The following is a 19,843-nucleotide window of genomic DNA, read 5'->3' on the forward strand; positions in this document are numbered from 1 at the left end:
GAAAAGTTTCACTCGAGAGATGAGGCAAAGGCAAAGGCGGGAGGGCGGGGGTTTAAGGTGGAATTGACAGTCCGGGACGGGAACGAGCGCCCCGCGCCAGTTTTCCGCACGCGCGGAGTGGAGGAGGAATTCACACGTTTAAAAAGATGGCGTCCGTTCGGCCTGAAACCCCCAAGAATAAAGTTTAAACCTTTAAATGAAGTAACTTAACTTTCAGTTTATGTGTTCTATTTACTGCACACAAATTAATTTAGTTAGATAATTTAGTAGCCTGTTTAACAATAGTATATATCAAGCATTTTGCACATTTTAATGCACGTATACTCCATTCAGCTGCAGCAGAGATGTTTTTCTAACCTCGTTTTTCCATTTTCAGTGCTGACCACGCAGGTATGTGCAGCAAACTAAATTTATAACTATTTAAATGCCTCACCCATGTCCAAATATTAAATAATTTCTCCGATTTCTCATTTTTCCATGCAAAAGTTTGGAAAAATGTGATAATCCTGTCAGGAGAAGAAGCGCGTCCTTGTGGGAGTTTCAGCTTGAAATACTTCAGAGTGGATGTTTTTATTTCTAAAAGATCCACAATTAATTACAAGTCGACTCAAATCGTCCCCCTGCTTTGTGTTTGGGATGATGGCGGAGATTATTTGGGGGTTTGTTGCACTAAGTGGCTCAGATAAATATTGAATAAACAGAAAAAATATTGAAAAATATTTGCAAATTCTAGATATGAATTAATCAAATCATGGAGCCAACACTGACTTTGCAGACATTTTTGTAGTTTTTTATTTGTTTTTTTTTTCTTTTGGAAATGGTACAGTCAATGAATTGCTTTCATGCTGTTACATAAAAAAATGTTAAATATTGTTCTGATCACTCTCGTTCACGACTCTGTAAATGTTTTCTGCTGCAGAGTTTAAACGTTTCAGTGTAAAGAAATATGTTTAAACCTCTGAACGAGCCCGGATCACCGACGAGGTTAGGAGAGCGTTCAGAACAGGCTGGTAACTGAGCTCATGCTAGAATAAAATGACTAACATTGCACTTTAAAAAAAAAATTGTGCCTACAAATAAGGCCATGGGAACTTAGGGCTCAGAGGGTGCTGCAGCACCCTCTAATGGATGATAGAGGACATGCAAATACATGGCTAAAATTAAAAACATATAAAAACTGTTTTTATTAGTGATGCATGTTTAAGTACCAATGACGTTTTGATGTTTGAGTTTCAATCCTGCAGCGAACAAACCGCCTCACCCAAACTCACACCTGAACTCACAGCACGCCTCGAGCCGAAACACGTCCCCACGAACCCTGCTGCCTTGGAACATTTACAGGAACAGACAAAATGGTTAGGAACATACAAAACTCAAAACTGGCCATCATACGAAATAGACGCTGCACGAAGTGAGAAATTAATAACAAACCAGACGTGTTTGTCTTAACAAGTAAAACTTTATTGGAATGATACATTTTGCAAAATATTACTTTGTTTATATTTTTTAACATACTCATTGTGTTCTAAGGGTATCTCAAGTTCTCCAGAGGGTAAGATAGTTAAGACTGTCAAAGGCAAGGATATACAGTATTGTTTCCCAAAAAAAAGGTACAATAGACTACACAAGCACTGTACCCAGCTCATGAGGAAAAAAGATTGATGTTCTGTTTTTGCTTTTTTTCTTTTCTTCCCACCCCCAGATCTTTTTTTTTTCTGAAAATACAATTAGAAAATATGAACGCAAAACATCTCAGATGTAAAAAGTGTTATGTTTGAGTAAAGTTATGTGAAAATAGAAGGCAAAACCGGAGACAAAGTTAATGTAGCACAGAGCAGTCAGTAGTGTCAAGCTGATAGAAAAGAACGAGACAACTGTCAGTAAGGGTTTTATGGGCAACTTAAAAAAAAACAACAGTGTTGAGTTTTCAGTGTCTTTAGAGTCAAGTTCAGCTCTCAAATGCAGATTTTTTTTTGCCATTTGTCAAGACAAAGCTGAAAAGATACCACATGTGCTTTCTTCAAAGTGTTTTAAAATGTTTTAAAGAACGAGCACAAATCAATTTAAACAGATCTGAAAACGTGTGGCATGTGCTTTATTTCCAAACGGCCGGACAAATTGGCTCCACTGTATGGTTTAAAGTGACGCTCAAACAAGTCGGAGAGACTGTCGGAGCTGTAAAAACAAAAAAAGGGTTTCTCGGACATGTTTCAGGTCCAGGAGAAGTGTCACCATTTGAGCCTGCTTTACCACATGCAAGAAAAAAAAAACGAAACAAAACAAAAAGAAAGAAAAGAAACAAGCTCATGATTATAAAAAAAATACACGTAGTGTTTCCAGACAGCATTGAAACATCTCCATTTTCAATACATTCAAAAAGGTAACCTGTGTTTGATCTTAATTTCATTAAGACGCCACCATAACAAACACTCGAGCCTACCGAAATCATTGAGTCAAAAACATTCTGAAAATGTTGTGTTAACAAGATGCACGTCAAACAACTCACAGAAGCTTTTTTCAGTGAGATGGACAAAGTCTAGCACCGAGAGCCTATGGAGGGTGGGGTGGGTGGAAACGTTCATCTTTCAGGTCAAAACAACGAGTTCAGTCAACAAACCAGCGATGAGGTTTGGTCTGCGATTGTCTTGCATCCACAGAATTAAACTTGGCAAAAAAAAGGGGACCGCTCCAGAACTGCTTCTGTAGTTTAATTTGTTACAACAACAAAAAAAAGAAACCAAAACACTGCCAATCCCAACAGTCCCACCAAACAGTTGGCTGGACTGCAAAAAACTGCGTGACAGTGTGACGAATCCGAAACTTAAGGAGAAAAATAAATCTGCCAAAGTGAGATTATCTGTTTCTGTGACAAGTCTCTGCAAACACTGACCGACGCACAAGTGAAGAATAAACAAAGCCCAGAAGACTTTGACACGTTTTACAGGATCTTCCAACAGATCGCTGCGCAGCCGCTTTAATATCAGACATTTCATCCACAATCTCAGGTACCTCAGCTCAGATATTCTCCACCATCGTTCTGGAAAAGTGATACTGTACAAAAATCACATGCACACGGTGTTGAAAGGTTTTGCTACTGTTCTGCATAACTCCGTCCGCCACCATCCTTGTTACGTACGCACAACTGCGATGAACACAAGTCCGCGAATTTGGCAGAATTCATAGGTTTTCTTCTCGAAAATGTCTTGTCGTTTTACAGCTATGAGACAGTGCTGAAAAGAGGGACGCTCCGTTTATATGTGAATAATAAAATAAACAATAGCCAGGAGTGTGAGCACAATGTCAGCGGCTGCCTGTTGAGCCACCCTCGAACACTAAATAACACACAAGCACAGAGATCAACATAAAAAGGACAAAATAATCACCAATAGAATTTCTTAAAATGCTCTAATAAATTCAGCTAAGAAGAAAGACTTAAATGCAGACCTCATGTTTACTTCTCTCAGGTCCCCCAGTGGTTTCAGACCTTGACGAAGTTTACTGTGATAAACAACTTTTCACTCGGATCGAAGAGGTCACCGCCGCTTTCCAATGCAAGCAGCAGAGTGCATCATCTGCCCAATAATCATGCCACATTGAGCAGACAAAGGCAGGTGCAGATGGTTTTTCAAGCTTTCAACCACATTGGCCACAATGGTCGACGCCACCCGAATCAAAACTCTGCACCAACTGCGTTCGACGCGGTTTTCCAACCAGTTGGCGTTATGATAGGCACATCTGTTGGACTTGGTATTGCTTGGACAGATTCCGGTTGGAGAGATGGAGGGGGAACCAGGCTAACAGGATACAACGATCACTCTACAAATCGCTAGAGAAGCTTGTAGAGTGGGCCCATTCAACAACAACCCAAAAAAAAAAAAAAAAGGAGCCGAACAAATTCAGTACCTTCACAGAAAAATCGGTGCCTCCAACTTGAAAGACTGCAAATGTGTCATCATGCCATCAGAAAAAAATACAACTCTAGCTGAACAGCAACAATCTATGCTTGTTCTTGTCGAGACCCTGTCACAAACACATTAGGGATAAATAAATTAATAGCAAACAGTTGAGAAACAATCAGAAAAGGCAACACTGCTGGTTCTGTAGATCTTTCTTCACCTTCCCTACCTTTCCAATTTTGGGGGATTTTACTATTTTTTTTTCTTCCTCATAACAAATGAGCAAATTATCAGTCCACACAAGTGTTTCCTGTATTCGGATCCCCTTTTCGCTTTCTAAATTTCCGCCCCTCTCCCTGCTACTCAAGGTTGAAATCTAGAACTCTGCAAACTCCTTTGAGCACTTCTCTGTGAAGGAAACTCGGATTTCCTCTTCCTCGTAGTCGTCAAAGTTGCTCGTGTCGCCGGGGCCTTTGCATTTGGGGATAAAAGGAGCTTCCACCTGGAAAACACCAGACAGGCACAGTCATTGAATGTGAAACATCCACCAAAACCACTGGAATAAACTAAACAACTGGATTTATCCTCATTAAATGTTAACTGATGGCAGCGAATTCACGCCACCATTTATAAATAAAACTTAAATACTTACAGCTACAGGTCTACCTGATCATGTGTGGCTGCGTTCATTTGCATCTTTTGCAGGCAGGGAAAATAATACTGATATAAAACTAAGAGCTCAAAAAGTGGAGGGATGTTTTATTATTATTTATATGATCCTGCTGTCAAATACATGTTTCCTTTTTGTATTTTAAGTTTATTTTGATCAACATTTAAAACAATGCTGTGATTTTCAAAGCTCTTCCTAACACCCTAAGACTACGTATGCTTGTTTCACGGTGCTTCTTTATGATTCTCTAGTCATTTACAAAGTGTGAAATCCTTTAACAGGTATAGCCGCGGACACTTCCACTGACAAAGGTTTCATCAAACCCCATCTTCTTTTGTAATGATTGCTTTTCGCTTCCCCTGTAAGAGGACACCATCAGCACACAACGCTGCTGGAAGGAGGCCCGTCTCACCTTTTTCTGGTAGATGGCAATCCAATCTGTGGTGGCAAACCACTTGTGACCCTTGATATCGTTGACGCCGTTCTTGAGGTTGCCAAAGCGCTTGGTCAGGTCCACTTGCAGCAAATTTCTCAAAAGGTCCTTCAGGTCTGAGCTGAAGTGGGAAGGGAAGCGAACCTAGAAAACAGAAAAAGTAGAAGGTCTGATCTCTCTTAATGATTGATAACGGACTGTAGGATCATGAATTACAGCTAGGTGTAGATTAGTTTGGGCTAAAATGACCTTGTTCTCATGTCCACACAGAGGGGGTTTCGACAGTTCATCTTAACAGCACTTAATAGAACAAAGTCAGTGTTAAGACTATTATACTGCATAAGAGGTCTGTTGGCGGTCACGTGGTGGCAAGACGTTTGTTTCGCACGTATCTTTCATAATCCACGAGACACTGGGCTCAGAACTCCTGGGAAGCTCCTCCCTCCTCTTACGGCGTTAAAACGGTTTCTTCCCGTCGGCTTCTCACCTCTCCTGTCCTCGTTTTGCTGGAGCAGCCGTTAAGACGGCTGAACTTTCTCAGCAGAGCAGCAGAAACAAAATGACTTCATTATTAAAGCCCACCGGCTTTGCCACATAAACACGCCCACAACAACCTCTGACCAATCGCACCCTACTTGGCATAAACCCCCCTGTGAGAAACGCGGCAGACGAAGCTGCTACGAGAACAAAACGATGAAACTGTCGTTACGTGATCACGTGACTGAGAGCCGACTTCGTGCCGTCTCATGGAGGGTGATAAGAGCTTTAAGAAGCTGTTACTGCAGATATTTTTTTTCAACGCACATTGGGCTCTTCTTAGATAAATGTCATGTGAGGAAAACTTGCAGGCCAAAAGCTGAGAAGTCACCGGTGGACACGTGATAAACCATCCGTTATTTCTCTGCCAACGTTTGCGAGACGAATACTGTCCTGAAACTAACACTGAAATGAACAAAACTTACTAAGTTTAACTTTGATGCAAAGCCTAAAAAGGCTTTGTTCAGCATAATGTGCTTTAAAAACTGGATATACCTAAAGCCATAATAAGCTAAATGAAAAAAAAAATAAATCTGCAATAGATTTAGTTTTTGTATCACATTCAAAGTATTTCGGTGATTTTTTTTTCAAGTTGTGCCAGATGTAAATTGATGCCAGACATTCAGATACCAAAGCAATCTGAGTTACTGAGTTACTAAAGTACCAGAACATTTTAGAAGGGAGATCTACCTTATCAGGATATCTCTTAGTTTCCACATCAGCTAGAGTTTTGAAATATAAGAGTAATGTGTTGATACCATCGAGCTTCATTGGGAATTTTAAAAACAGTTTGGATTAAAAATGATAAAAGACATTAATCAGGTAACTTCCTCTAATCTCACCTTCCCGGATACAATCTTTTCATAAATCTGAATGGGCTGGTCTGCAAAGAAGGGAGGATACCCAGCAGCCATCTCATATATCAGAACTCCCAGAGCCCACCAGTCCACTGCTTTATTGTAACCCTGAACACACAGAAACAAAAACATGACTTCAGTGATCAGAGGTGAAGACACGACAGTCGAATGTCACATTAATCTGAAAGCTCCTGGACTGCCTCACTGCTCACCACGGACTGAGCTCAGAACTTACTTTACTGAGGATGATCTCCGGTGCCAGGTACTCCGGAGTGCCACAAAGCGTCCAAGTCCGACCTTTCACCCGTTTTGCAAATCCAAAATCTGTTACCTAAGGAGAGTGCAAAGTACACGGTTCTGGGCACTGATTGCAAACGGCAGGAGAGCATTTATAACAGCTAAACAGAAAATGTTGCTGATCCCCGAAAACCAATTCTAAAATCCTTGCCTGGATGTAACCCTGCTGGTCAATCAGCAGGTTCTCTGGTTTTAAATCTCGATAGATGAGATCCAGGGAGTGAAGGTATTCAAAGGTTAGTACAATCTGGGCTGAGTAGAAACGGGCGTGTGGTTCACTGCAAAACAAACGATCCTCAGGTTTTACAGTCAACCAGCAGTGAGTGGAAGTACTTCATCTGAGCCCAGCCAACTTACCTGAATCTACCAATCCTCCTTAAATGTGAGAACATTTCACCCCCAGGCACATACTCCATCACCATATACAGATTACTGTTATCCTGCAGCGAGACAAGACTGCTCTTACTTTGTCAGGCAAAACAAATGCAAACAGGATGAACAAACTCCGGCCGACGTGAGGAGATAAACTTTTCAATGAATACCTTAAAAGAGTGTTCCAATCGCACCAGAAAGGGAAAGCTGACAGCTTGCAGGATGCGTTTCTCGTTCAGTGTGTGCTCTATCTGCTTCAGCTTCACTACCTAGAAAAGGATCAGGAAACGGGTGTGTCAAAAATGTATGCTCATAAAAAATGCTAACTTTCTGTTAGCCTGTTTGGTTTCCTTTCAAAGTGATTCAATGTAACATCAACATGTTTTTAAGGAATTCTTTCCAGCGTTGTAGAAAAACGAGTTGATTTTCAAATCTGATCATTAATTAAGAGTTTAAATACAATTTCTTTAGGAGGGATTACTGTTAGGTCAAGCGTATTTACCATGTTTTGTTCTTTTGAGTGTCAGAGTTCACACATACTGTACCTTTTGTTTGTCAAGTATTTTCATGGCAAAATGCTGGCCTGTCTCTTTGTGTTTGACCAGCATGACTCGACCAAACGACCCGGTGCCCAAGGTCTTCAAACGCTCAAAATGATCCAATCCTGCAGTTTGCTGGCGGGGCAGAAGAAGACGTGAGTTTAAAGACGGAAAAAAATATATATATTCTTGACAAACATCACAAGCACCACTTAGTTTTAACAATATTTATAAATCAAGGCCTCAATTCAAATGCTCGGACGTGCTAATAATGTGTATTTGCCAATTAAATAAAGTTGTTTTGAGTATTTTAAAGATGCAGTCGTGGCTGATTTATAAATATACATCTATATTTGAGAAAGGCCCAGCAGAGGGTGCACTGCTCTACTACAATAAAAAGCCTTAATGCCTCCAGAGGCAGGGCTGTTCCCATGATTCTGCCTAAAAGCTGATTTACATAAAAATATAACTACAGCTTCATCTGAAGAGCAGCTGAAAAATATGTTGTCACACTAAGACGTTTAAACAGGAATAAAAAAAAAGAAAATAAGGTCCAGAACAAGATGAAGCACTGACAGAATGAGAAATAACGTTTCTTTCCATAAAAACTGAAGCAATCAGGTTCAACACTAACCTGTGCTGGATTCTCCCATTTTTTCAGGAAATCTTCTTTGGCTTTGGCAAGAAACTCCTTCACTGTGAAGAAAGAAAAAAAAAGAAGATGTTTTCAAACAAAGTCTGTGACACGTGCTGATTAAAAAACAAAAAGAGGGTCACCCAGATCCCATCGAATCTGGGCCCAGGAGAGAAAACGGCTCAGGGTTTGGCAATAAGATCCAGAAAAAAATAAAGACAGACCAGAGAGTGAGCACGACGAACATTATTCAGTTATGTGAGCATGTTCTAAACATAATGGCTCGATAAATGTTTTCTAATCCTAGGCTCATGACTTTTCAGCTAGCTAGAAAAGACCCCAAGATAAGTAATATTCAGCATCAAGATTAATCCTGACACTAAGAGTTTTAATTCTGAGGAAGCAGATCCAGAACAGAAAATTAACATTTTAAGCTCCCTAATATAAAAACTTCCCCTTAAGCTGTTTTGGATAAATCTACTTGAAAAAAAAAAAAAACAATTTTAAGAAATGTTACTAATTCAACAGAAAGGGGGGCTAAGGGTGCAATAAAACACGCATTGAGCAAAAACAAACATGTAACATACGACTGTTTGCCGACACACTAATGCCTGTGAGGACAGATTAATTACAGCTTGGCACACACGTTGTCATATGGAAAAGTTCATTTTTACCCCTTATCTGTGGGAACATGAAGATAATTAGCCCTTCCTCATTCCACTTAACTATCCACCCCAGCTGCAGGACGACTCCTACATTACTGTTACGCTCGGATAGAAAATGGTGAAGCTTCTGAATGAACAGCTGGTGTCAGGAAAGGGAAAAAAAAAATAGACGATAAATTTCAATTAGCTTTGATGCTAAATTACGTCTATGAAAATCAACCTATTTTGCTTCATTCATCTTGAAGAAATTAATGTTTATGACAATTTAGACATGATTTCACAAATGTTTGACTGAGTTTAGGGTATAAATTATTAATATTTTTCCGTAGCATCAGTACTAAACGCATTACATCTGTGATCAGCTGAAAACCTGACACATGAAAGGCCTTTTCAGGATTATGTAGATTTTCTGTCTGCCTAATCAATATGAAACAACTGCCGAGGGGAGTTTAGATAAAGCTGGCCAGTGGTCAATAATGAAAGTGGATAGTAATTCATTTATCAGCTTAGTGATATAAATATTTACACTTATGATGTTCTGGAGTGATGTTTGAATTGGAAAGTTAAAATTAATATTATGACACGGTTGCTAGCAAACACGCGCATATAAAAGTCTCAGGCCATCTCAGTGAATCTCAAACACATACGTAAAGCTTAATCCTCACTTAGCCGATCTGATTTCCTGCAAAATCTCCAAAGACCTGCAGGCCCAACAATGGGATGGGAGAAAGCCAGCAAAAATGGCAAAGACCAAAGTTCACATAAACATGTCAGGAGCACTGTGGCTCCCACAGAGAGCAATGAGAGCAGAGTGGTCGCCAGGGAGGAAAACATTTCCCGTGAAAGTTATTCAACTGCACTTCCAAGCAGAAAGAGCCAAAAATGGAGCAATTACAAGAATAAGTTGGATCTCTGCCGAGGAAAAACATGGATGGACGGGAAAAACGTAACTGGAAGCTAAAAGGCCAAATTAGCAGCTGTCCAAAGGAGCTCTGCTGGTCTTTAGTCCGTCTATGAGGCTCGCTGCAGATGCTGGAAGCTGCAAACAAACAAATAAACTTCACACTGCGACTACGCTATAACTATGTTCCTTACCATCTGGGAGGTTTAAGGCTACTTCTGGTGCTGCAGCGTCTGCTGAGCGTGACCCTGATTCACTTGAGCGCGAGGATGATTCCCTCTTGCTTCCATGCCTTCTGGAGCTCTTCCTGTCACACATTAGCCTTGCAAGGTCTCCCCTGTACTTCTTTCGTCGCCTCTTTTTTTTAAAAAAATCTTCCTACAGCCACTGGCTCATGACCTATCCTCCCTCTCGGCGAGCGATGTGGCCGGTTCAGCGACTAAAACTTCTACAAAACAGCCCAGAGTCCTGAACAGCAGAAGGTTTCCAGTGACTGTCACTTTGCTGGGGACCAAGTTCAAAAAGTAGCATCCACCTCCACAGTCGAACAGCCTGGAATGCAACTACTGCTCCCAGTAACACTCATACAGATCAATTGGACCCTTGCTTGGTTTGTATCAATATTTATTCTGTACACAAAGTGCTTCCTGCTGTTCCCTCTCATGCCACACACACACACACACACACACACAGAGGCTATATATATTGATCTAAACAGGGGCATGATCACCAGGAGGAGGGGCATAAAACACTGGCTGGTATAATTATCCAACCCAGAGATAAACTCTAATGCAAAACTAGGCCTAAGTAAAGACCCTTGAGATGAACGAGACAGTTCAACTAAAGCTTCCCCCCCTAATTAGCAGAACCAATCAGATGTCGCAGCTTTGATGACAAACCTTTAGAGATGATCTGGATGTTTTCAAAAACATAAAAGTGGCACTCTCAGGAGACGAGCGAAAACAGGAACTCTCCGCCACACTGAAACTTTCTCCCAGCCCAAATGCACCACAGTCCGTGTAGTGCCAGCGCCGAATTGATCCTCCAAAAAAAAAAAATCAATCCTCCATGCCTCTCGTGGGCCCCGCTGGCCCACTCTGATGCAGAAACGCAAGGGTTATATTGGGGCGAACTGACCGACATTAAACTGCGAAGAGCGGCAAATCAGAAGCTGGTCGACGCTGGGCCTGGTTCGGATAGCATAAATGGGGGGATGTGGTGAATAAGAAAAACAGCAGAACGGACAAACAGAGCCAGAGATGTGTTTGCAAGCCTGAAAAGGTGATAAATCAATTTCTGACATAGGCTGCACACAGCCAGGGGACATTTACTAGGAAGCAACCAATGGAAAGTTGTTTTATAATCTAGTGTCCTGAAACATAGTGGCCTGATAAATTTCTGACCAGTTGGGAAGCGAAAGAGCCGACAAACGGCTCAGTCATCTCACAGTTTTATGCTTCTTTAACTGTCCATGGCTGCAGAAGGGTCTGAATTAATCCGTTTCACTGCTTAAATATGACGATGAGCCTAAAGTTGAGAAGGGGGGGGGGGGATCAAACACAGTCTTGCTTTGCTTTTTGTATAAAAGTGCATCATTTACACAGATTTATGGTACAACACACCTATAAAATTAAAGTGTACAGACAAATTCAACCTGAATAAGGCCTTTAGAGCATTTAGGCTGTGTTTTATTGCAGAGCAGAGTTTGACTTAACAGTTTTTGACTCCAAGTTGATTGTGGCATCCAGTCTAAAGTCAGCATATAAAGTTAAAGCCAGACAGCTTCTTGAGAATGGAGGCCTCGCTCTGCAGCCACGTACGTTTTAGTCGGGATAAAATGAACGCTTACTTTGAATATGTTCTTATTCATGTTAAAGCGACTAGAAAATGATGTTTAAACGGCCATGACTTATTTTTAGTCAGGCTCTAATGAGTGGAATATTGCCATCCATATAAAGACAGCCAGTGTTTACAAAAAAAAAAAAAGATTGTAAGCGCAGGCCAGGCTGAGAATATTTATGAGTGATGCCGTTGTCTTCATGGTATTGTGAGTCCATTTTTCCTCTGCAAGTTGGACGGACAAGTCTTGAATTTACAAACTTGTAGAACAATTTTTCTAGTAGACCTCAAGGTCCCACTTCAGCAGTTTTTAATCCCCTCAGTTAAAGGAATCAAAGGGCTGCATGTCAAGTATAATAATACGTCACCTCGATTTATCAGACATGAAATCATAAAATCTTTCAAGTCAGGAAAAACAAAAATCCAGCCATAGTTGCATTTACTCTCTAGTTTGTAACAAAGAATCTAAATAACCTCTGATGCTGATTTGTAAATAGCTGACTGCTCTGTGAAAACCATTTTCACTCTGCAGTCAGAATTTCTGTTTCAAGTCAGAAAAATTAACACAAATCTGACTTATGCGTCAAATAGAGGCCAGTATTAGGATGCACACAGGAATACACCCTGTCATAATAAACATATGTCACTGGGGACAAATTCAGATCTCATCTTTTTGGTAAAAATACTTGTTTTCCACTTTCTTTAAGCATCTTTATTCCAGTTCTCTGCACAACCTCTGACCCCGTACACCCTGGCAAAGAAACGTCTAAGCCTATTTTAGCTGAAAAGCTTAGCATTTTCTGTTGGAAACTAATGAAAACCCAATTGAGGGTTTGTTTTCATTTGTCACTAATGTTTTGGCGGGGGTATTTTTCCTTAAGAGGTTCCATCTGGTTCATAAAGGACCCCCTAAAGCTAATTCAAAACATTTGGTGAATTTTTCCACCCCTAAAGATAAACTGGTGGCCTTTGTCTGAAGATGGAATGTAGTGATTAGTTTGGTCAGTATATTTCTGACAATGTTTCAGTCTCCCAAGTTGCCATTTCAGCTCTGTGAGCCGTCTGAAGCAGGTGATTGGCATTTAAACAGCATGGTCTGCTGATAATCAGTGTAGGCTTATAACAAAGCCCCTTTCAGCAGAGACAGGAAGTGATGACTGACCTAAACACAAACCTGGTGGCTGTGTGCAGAGCGGGGGGAAGGACGGGAATATTTATAGAAACGCAGAGAGTTGTACTTTGACAGACTGCTGCCTCACTGTGTGGTAAAGTTTAAAACACATGAGTCAATGAGTGACATAACTGGTTGTAAGTATGGTCCTGCTCAGAAGTTTGGATAGTGTGAATGCAGAGCTAAATAAGAAGCAACAAACAATAATTTACATTAATTCAGAGGGACAATGATACAGTGCTATAAAAAAGGAGGAAGATGTATGTTTAACTATGATCATTACTACATTTTTTAGTTTAACAGAAACAAATGTTTCTAAAATAGTCAAGAAATCTGTTTTTTTTTTCTCTCCAGCAAGAACACAAAAAGGTAACAGTTCAGTGAGAAAGAGAGGACTTAACTTGTTGGTGCATACCACATAAATGTGCATGCACACACAGGTACAAACTGGTCGTACATAATAAACTAGTACAACTAGAAAGAAAGATTACTCTATCAGAGCAATCAAACTCCCAACTCCTAAGTTCATGACACCAACTGAGTAAGTAATCATAAAGAAAAACATGGTGGGTATTTCTACTAACTTTGATTTTTCCTGAGTGACTGGCTACATTAGTGGGACATGGCATGAACTACAGCCCCACCCTCGTGCTTCTGTCCGGCTCCAGAGAGAAAACTCACTCAAGCTGTAAGCCTCTAGCTCCTCCTGTGGTTGTTGGTGCATCCCCTCGCCACTGTTTATGTCTCCTAGACAAGGTCCAGCTCGGTGAAACAACCTTCCTGCCAGCTTGTGAATAACAGACATCATACAAGGCTGGAGGAAGCCAGCCAAAACAGCTCTTTGTAGCTTTCAGTGCTGCAGTTTGTCCAGACCGGTAACAAAGTCAGAAATCCACAAAACGTCACACAAACAGCGCGGTAAAGTCCCAAACTTCCAGCTTTCCTGGTTGCCCGTGTTGAGTCTATAGAACAGGAGAGGAGATGGCCGACTGTGCAGAGTCTGGGCTGGACCTTCCTCGCTCCTTCACTTCCTGCTGCAATTCGCAGAATCTGTCCGCCCTGATTCTTCCTGTGGGCCAGAAATGAGCCCTTTATACCCATGCAGCAGCAGCAGCTCCCTGCTTGAGTTCTCTGGTCTGCAAAGTCCTTTGGCAGCAGAGGCTGTGCACCTGAAACAGCTTTCAACACACTATTACTACTTTTCATAGAAACCAAAATGGGCTGCCATGTTCTGTATTTGCTCTGTGGAAAATAACGCCCCTTGGGTGGGTGTGGGCTCTGAACCCCTGGTCTGCACCTGTCTCTGGAGATCAGGGTGGGCCGACAGCGATCGAGCTGATAAGAATGCGGAGCATGAACCAATCTAAAAGCAGGACCAGTTCTGTTCCTGGTTATTTCTTTATTTTTATTTCACTGCTGTGATTTCCTAAAAATAAAATAACTCCAGCAGCCTTTAGGCACCTGAAAGTCGTGGCCTATTTTTCAGTGACGGGTTAACGTTACAGAGACAGGAGTCCATTCTTCACACCTACTCTCTGCCATTAACAAGGAGCTGATGCTCATTTTGCAGATACCAGTTCAAACTTTGCACACTTGGGCGTTATTTATGATGTTAAAAGTAAAGACATAAAACTTTGTCCTTCCAAGTATTCTCCACGGCCAGTAAGTCTGACTAAAAGACTCAAAAAGTCTGAAACGAAACACAAAGCATGTTCATAACAATATATTTTAGGTTAATTGTTTAACACTTAGGCTCACTGCGTAAATGTCAGCTTTTTGTTTTGATAACTTGTGATAATGTGCCCTTCACAGCAGCAGAGACGAAGTTGACGCAAACTACGTGTGAAACAATCGGGCACAACATACACGCATACACAAGAGCTCTTGTTCGACAATATGTTCATCACATGCTGTTCAAGAGACTCCGAAACTCCAAAGCTTCTGCCTGGAGAAGATCACCCTCGTGCATCATATGACCCCCATCTCGGTGGATAACAACCAACTTTTTCTGCCGAACTCTGTATTAAGACTCAACCTATAAAGAAACTTAACACTCCTTCACATTTCTGGATGTCTTGGTAATACTTCTGATCATGCAGAACGTTCTGTCCGGAAGTAATCGCAACACACACACACCCACACAAAGACAGGGAAAACTCCTCTGCACAAGCGTTTGCAATATTACTGAAACCTTCCAGAATCGTATGAAAGTAGAAGAAAACATCTGATAAACATAAAGCCACAAGAAAATCCTTTGACTGTTGTCATGCCAACCGCTACCTCCGAATATAACCCTGGGGCTTTGAATCACGAGCTTTCCCACAATATGAGAGAGAACAGCAGTTTATGGTGTCCGGTGAGGAGGATGTAAAAAAAATAAAAATAAAAAAGGAGCTTTAGAAACATTTGAGCTTGAGGTTTGCAGTATATATAAGTACACGCTGTTGGTATGAATCAGTAAAACGTTGATAGAGGTAGTTATTTGGACTCTAAAACGCTATGGAGTCGTTAAGTTATAAGTTGCTGCCGTGATAATGGGAAGGGACTACAGGAAATGACTACAGCTAAACACTGAGGGAGAGCAAGGGGCATTACGGAGCTGTCTGCTGTAGGCTCGGGTGGAGGGTACTCACCACTTTCCATCTCATTGCCCTTCTTTGCGGTGGGCGTGTTGCCCATGATGGCAGGCTGATGGTCGAGTTCCTCGGCTCTGGGTGACTTTTCCTTCGAAGTCGCTGACTGTGATGCTGCACCGTTAGAGAAACTCGCAGGACTCAATGAAGTTGACAGCTAGTTACTAGCTAACATCTATCATTATTGGCGAACGAGCGCTTTGTTGCCGTTTGTTTCCCCCCCGACACACACATACACACACCCTCGCTAAGCTACGTTCTGGTTGTGATTTCGGAAAACTCCAACCGAGCGCGTCCAAGTCTGCAGCTGGAGCTGACGTTTAAAAGGTTAGCCGAGCTAGCGCGTTAGCTAGCAGCTAGCCAGCGGATATCAGGTTGCTAACGTTAGCGTTCAAAACAAAAAATCCAAGCAAGCGCCAGCAAATCCAACTGCCACTCAACGTTTTCGGTTATTCCAGATGTGAGCAGATGTTTTCGAAATCCAGCTCGAATGCAAATCGTCGAAACTAAGACGTTTCCGTGTTTCTACCTAGCAAGCTAGCATTAGCTTCCAGCGTCCCTTGCAGTCGAATCCTGGCCTGAACTAACCAGGTGCTATCTCTGTGTAAGGGCAGGCCTTGGCAGTTAAGACCTGGATACCAAAATTTCTATCCGGGCAGCTCGGTTTTTTTTCCTCAGCCAGTTACTTAAATTGATATATCTCCATTCGTTCCTAAATCATCCGTATAGGTCAATGGATTCCTTGGTCCGACCATCTGACAGTCGATTCTTCAGATCAACAGACCTCTTCCATTAATCTTCAGACCGCAAGGGAAACTCCAGTCGTCCATCCACCAAGTCCCGCCTCTTCCCGCTTCTCATTGGCTGCCCAGACAAACCGTTGCGTGACAAATGTCATACATCAAGTCCTGATTGGTTGAATGTCAACGCATCAAATCAATGCATTGATGCGATTCGCCTGTTAAAACAGCTTTACCCCGCCTTCCGGATTTATTAGTTACCAATACGCTCGTAACTATAAATGTTTTTCTTTTTTTTTTAAACCTTAAACTTTGAGTTCAGAATACCCTATTTAGTGAAAATAACAAATTAAACATAATCTTGAAATCATCTGATTTGTAGTTCTGTATTTTAGTTGTAAAGCCAAATAATCCTTTTTACTCGACAAATGTGTGACTGGGTGTGACCTTAACATGAGCTATTTTTAGTAAAATGTAAAAAACATGAAAAGATTCTCACACTGATAGTTGTTTTGCACAGATGGCTCTGTAGTTTAAATGAATAGGAAATAAGATTTGTCTTATGAGCTACATATATATGAAATACAAAAGAAAAACCTTTAGTTTACAAATATGTAACAGGGACACAACCGTACTCAAATAGGTAACAAATACAATACTTTTTTTTTATTTGTAACACAAAACTGAAAACAGGAAAAATGGAGGGAGAACTATTTTTCATACAAAGTCTACCCAAAGTTCAAAAGGCTAAATAGAAAAAAAAGTGCAATTTTAACACATATATGAGATTAAGAAATTATAATTTACATCAACATATTGTTATATTTTGCCTATTGCTTCAGTGCTGAAATTTAAAGTTAATTTGCTCTGCAAAATAAAATTAAAAAGAGAGAAAGCCATAACAGTATTCTGTTTTGTTTTAGTTCAGCTATACCCCTTTATAGCTGTAGCTTTTTTTTTGTTTGTTTCTTTATCACACTTTAGTATTGCTTTCAATATTATCACAATGACTACACATCTATAAATAAAAATAATTCCATCACTGGAACGAATGCTCTCCAAAGCCCAAGGTGAAAGTTCCTTTTTGGGATGTTTTAGAAAAATAAAGGAAGTAATAAGGCAGGCAGGTCTGTACATCATTTCGTCCACTCTCGGAACGTCTTTAAAAATAAAGTGTTGTCCTTTAATTCGTCACCTTTTGGGCAGCAGGAGGCGTCTCTATAAGCAGTCCATGGAGTTATCTGGTAGTACCCCCAAAGGTGGGGCCTTGCCTGGCAGACAAGACGGCGGGAGCATGGAGTTCGACGTAGGATCCACGTTTTCAGAGTCTTCCATTCTTTCTGCGCAGCCTTCCCAGTTGATGTGGAAACGGGTGACACGTGGGTTTGATGCCAAAATATTTCTTTGAAGCTGAAAAAAAAAAAAAGAGGAAAGAAGAGGCGAGTTAACACAATTATCAGAATCATCAGGTTCTCAAGCTAATTACTCAGATTTCCCTAATTTAATATGGAAAATATTTATATTATCTGAAAAGGTAATGTTGTGTCTAAAAGTATCTAAGATAAAAAATTTAGACAAATGCTAACCACTGAGTTTAAATTCCACTAAAACTGTACAATAAACGTTCCTTTTTTGCTGATCTAACTGAAATCACACACATTTATTACTTTAAATAGCTTTTACACTACAACTATAAAGTCTATTAAAAGTGACACATATACATAATCAGTACACGGAGCTACCACTTTTCAGGTGTAATAAGTGTCAATAAAATCTCAGTTCTACATTTTTTTTGCACCTGTGAGCGAAAAGTTTCATCCCAAATGTCAGACTACTAAAAAATGTGACACCTACAATCAAAATCCTTTCTCATTACAGGAAAACTCACAGCAAGCTTCTACTGAAACTACCATCTGAACAAGAAATGCTGCTAAAATCCTGCAAAAAAAAAAAAAAAAAAAAGTTAATCCAATAATCACAGGATTCCTTTTTGTTGAAAAAAAAAGTCTGGTGGAATAAAAATATTTAATACCAGATAGAATTAAAGCACTGAGATATCTTTAATTTTCAGAATATTTTCCAAATGGTTTAGCTTTGAATTTACATTTCATTTTCTGACCAGTCTATGTGAAATATCTCTGTGGTCTAAGAGGAAGTAGAAGCTCAGGACTGCAGGCTGTTCCAGTGGCGTAGCGCTGATGCACAAACAGTGTGGAAAGGTTCTACTTTAGGGTTCTGCTGCAGCCAGAGGAACCAGTAACATTAAAAAAAATATGGATGAATACTTTTAAGTGAAACTCAAGAGATGCTCTATAACAACAGGTTAATATGGACTTAGTAAACTTAATATTTTTTTAATATTACTTTCACTTATTTTAATAAACAGAAGACATCTGTCTAAAAGCATTTGAGGAACTTTTTATTTTTGATTTCATGCTAAGGGGTGTTTTTACTTTTCTGACCTCAAAAATTCACTATTACTCCATGTCTTGAATACAAGAGCTTTCTTATCCATGGGATTATTTCAGAGCACTTATACTTTGCAGCTTTGTTGGCATCAGGAGCAATATTAACCAACCTGTGAGTAGTCTGGTTTGATTGGAGGATTTTCACGGAGCTCTGGTTCCGTGTACTCGTTGTTCACGTAGTAACCGATGCGGATGAACTCTTGACCACGATAAGTGCACGTAATCAGCACGACCGTTACACCAACAGCATCACTTTCAGGAATCAGTCCAGTGTTCGGGGCATCAGCCTGTCGAAACAAAACATTTAAAACATTGTACTTAGTCTAAGGAGTTTTGATGATCAATAATTGTCGCATAGCTGTGCATGTGTAAGCTTTTCAACAAGCAGACTCGCCTGAAACACAAACATGTGTCTCCCAGCAGGAACTGGGCCCACCAAGACCGAGTCCAGAATTTGGTCATACTCCTCGCTCTCTGCTGAGCCTACATAGATGATCTTCCATTCCAGGTCTGCAGACAAATGAGCACAAAGTGAACCTTTACCTTCCTTTTGTTACAGAGGAGTAAAAGAAATCCCTGTAAAAGGAGCAGCGAATATCAGACCTAGTGCCTTCAGTTCGATACTGCTTATTGTGCAGAGAGTTGGAAAATGAGAAAAGTGAACAAAAAAAAGATGCCAGGCCCAAAAACTATTTACATTAGACAAACATTATTAGACCTAGTTAAGAAACAGGAAAAAGTCCAGCAAAGAGGAACTGATGCCGCTTCATCCCTCAGTTTATCATCTACTTTATGAAAGGTTTTCTGCTAACAGCTTTTTGAGAATTACATCTCTGGAGCTAAAACTTTAATTTATGCCTATTAAGGCTGCTGGTAACAAAGTGCCTAAAATATATATATAATATATTCATATTTTGTACATAGTTTTGATTTAAACTTACTCTTATTCTCTTTTCAGATCATTACCAGCCTCCACCAAGGAGGTACATGTTTTGGGTAGTGTTTGTTTATCTGTGCACAAGGTTGTCACAAAGAACAAATGAGGGGAGCTCTCAGTTCCTCAATACAGGTGCTGGTCATAAAATTAGAATATCATGAAAAAGTAGATTGATTTCAGTAATTCCATTTAAAAATTGAAACTTGTATATTATATTCATACATTACATACAAAATCATATATTTCAAATGTTT

General features: G+C 40.3%; 2 protein-coding genes across 3 annotated transcripts in view; both read right to left on the reverse strand.

Moving 5' to 3' along the window:
* Nucleotides 1–1,439: 1,439 nt before the first annotated feature.
* On the reverse strand, nt 1,440–16,284 carry prkacaa (protein kinase, cAMP-dependent, catalytic, alpha, genome duplicate a). 2 transcript variants are annotated; one of them, XM_017425425.3, is made up of 10 exons: nt 15,445–16,284; nt 8,236–8,297; nt 7,608–7,736; nt 7,233–7,331; nt 7,048–7,130; nt 6,842–6,968; nt 6,629–6,724; nt 6,379–6,501; nt 4,979–5,143; nt 1,440–4,398 (listed from the first exon to the last, which is right to left on the reverse strand). In XM_017425425.3, exons 1-10 carry the CDS (start codon nt 15,488–15,490, stop codon nt 4,273–4,275), a joined length of 1,056 nt encoding a protein of 351 aa, XP_017280914.1. In that variant the 5' UTR covers nt 15,491–16,284; the 3' UTR covers nt 1,440–4,272. The 2 variants fall into 2 exon arrangements, with proteins under 2 accessions (XP_017280914.1, XP_037834598.1); XM_037978670.1 differs by lacking the exon at nt 15,445–16,284 and adding an exon at nt 13,493–13,724.
* A 544-nt stretch (nt 16,285–16,828) lies between these two features.
* The window catches only part of asf1ba (anti-silencing function 1Ba histone chaperone), a 5,502-nt gene continuing 2,487 nt past the window's right edge, over nt 16,829–19,843 (reverse strand). The window contains exons 3-5 of the mRNA XM_017425312.3: nt 19,047–19,162; nt 18,763–18,939; nt 16,829–17,594 (exon numbers count right to left, since the gene is read on the reverse strand). Coding sequence (XP_017280801.1) covers nt 17,403–17,594; nt 18,763–18,939; nt 19,047–19,162 — 485 coding nt within the window. The 3' untranslated portion in view covers nt 16,829–17,402. The remainder of the gene's footprint in view (nt 17,595–18,762; nt 18,940–19,046; nt 19,163–19,843) is intronic.

This window comes from Kryptolebias marmoratus, linkage group LG12 (assembly GCF_001649575.2).
Source record: "Kryptolebias marmoratus isolate JLee-2015 linkage group LG12, ASM164957v2, whole genome shotgun sequence".
In the NCBI taxonomy this organism is placed as follows: Eukaryota; Metazoa; Chordata; class Actinopteri; order Cyprinodontiformes; family Rivulidae; genus Kryptolebias; species Kryptolebias marmoratus.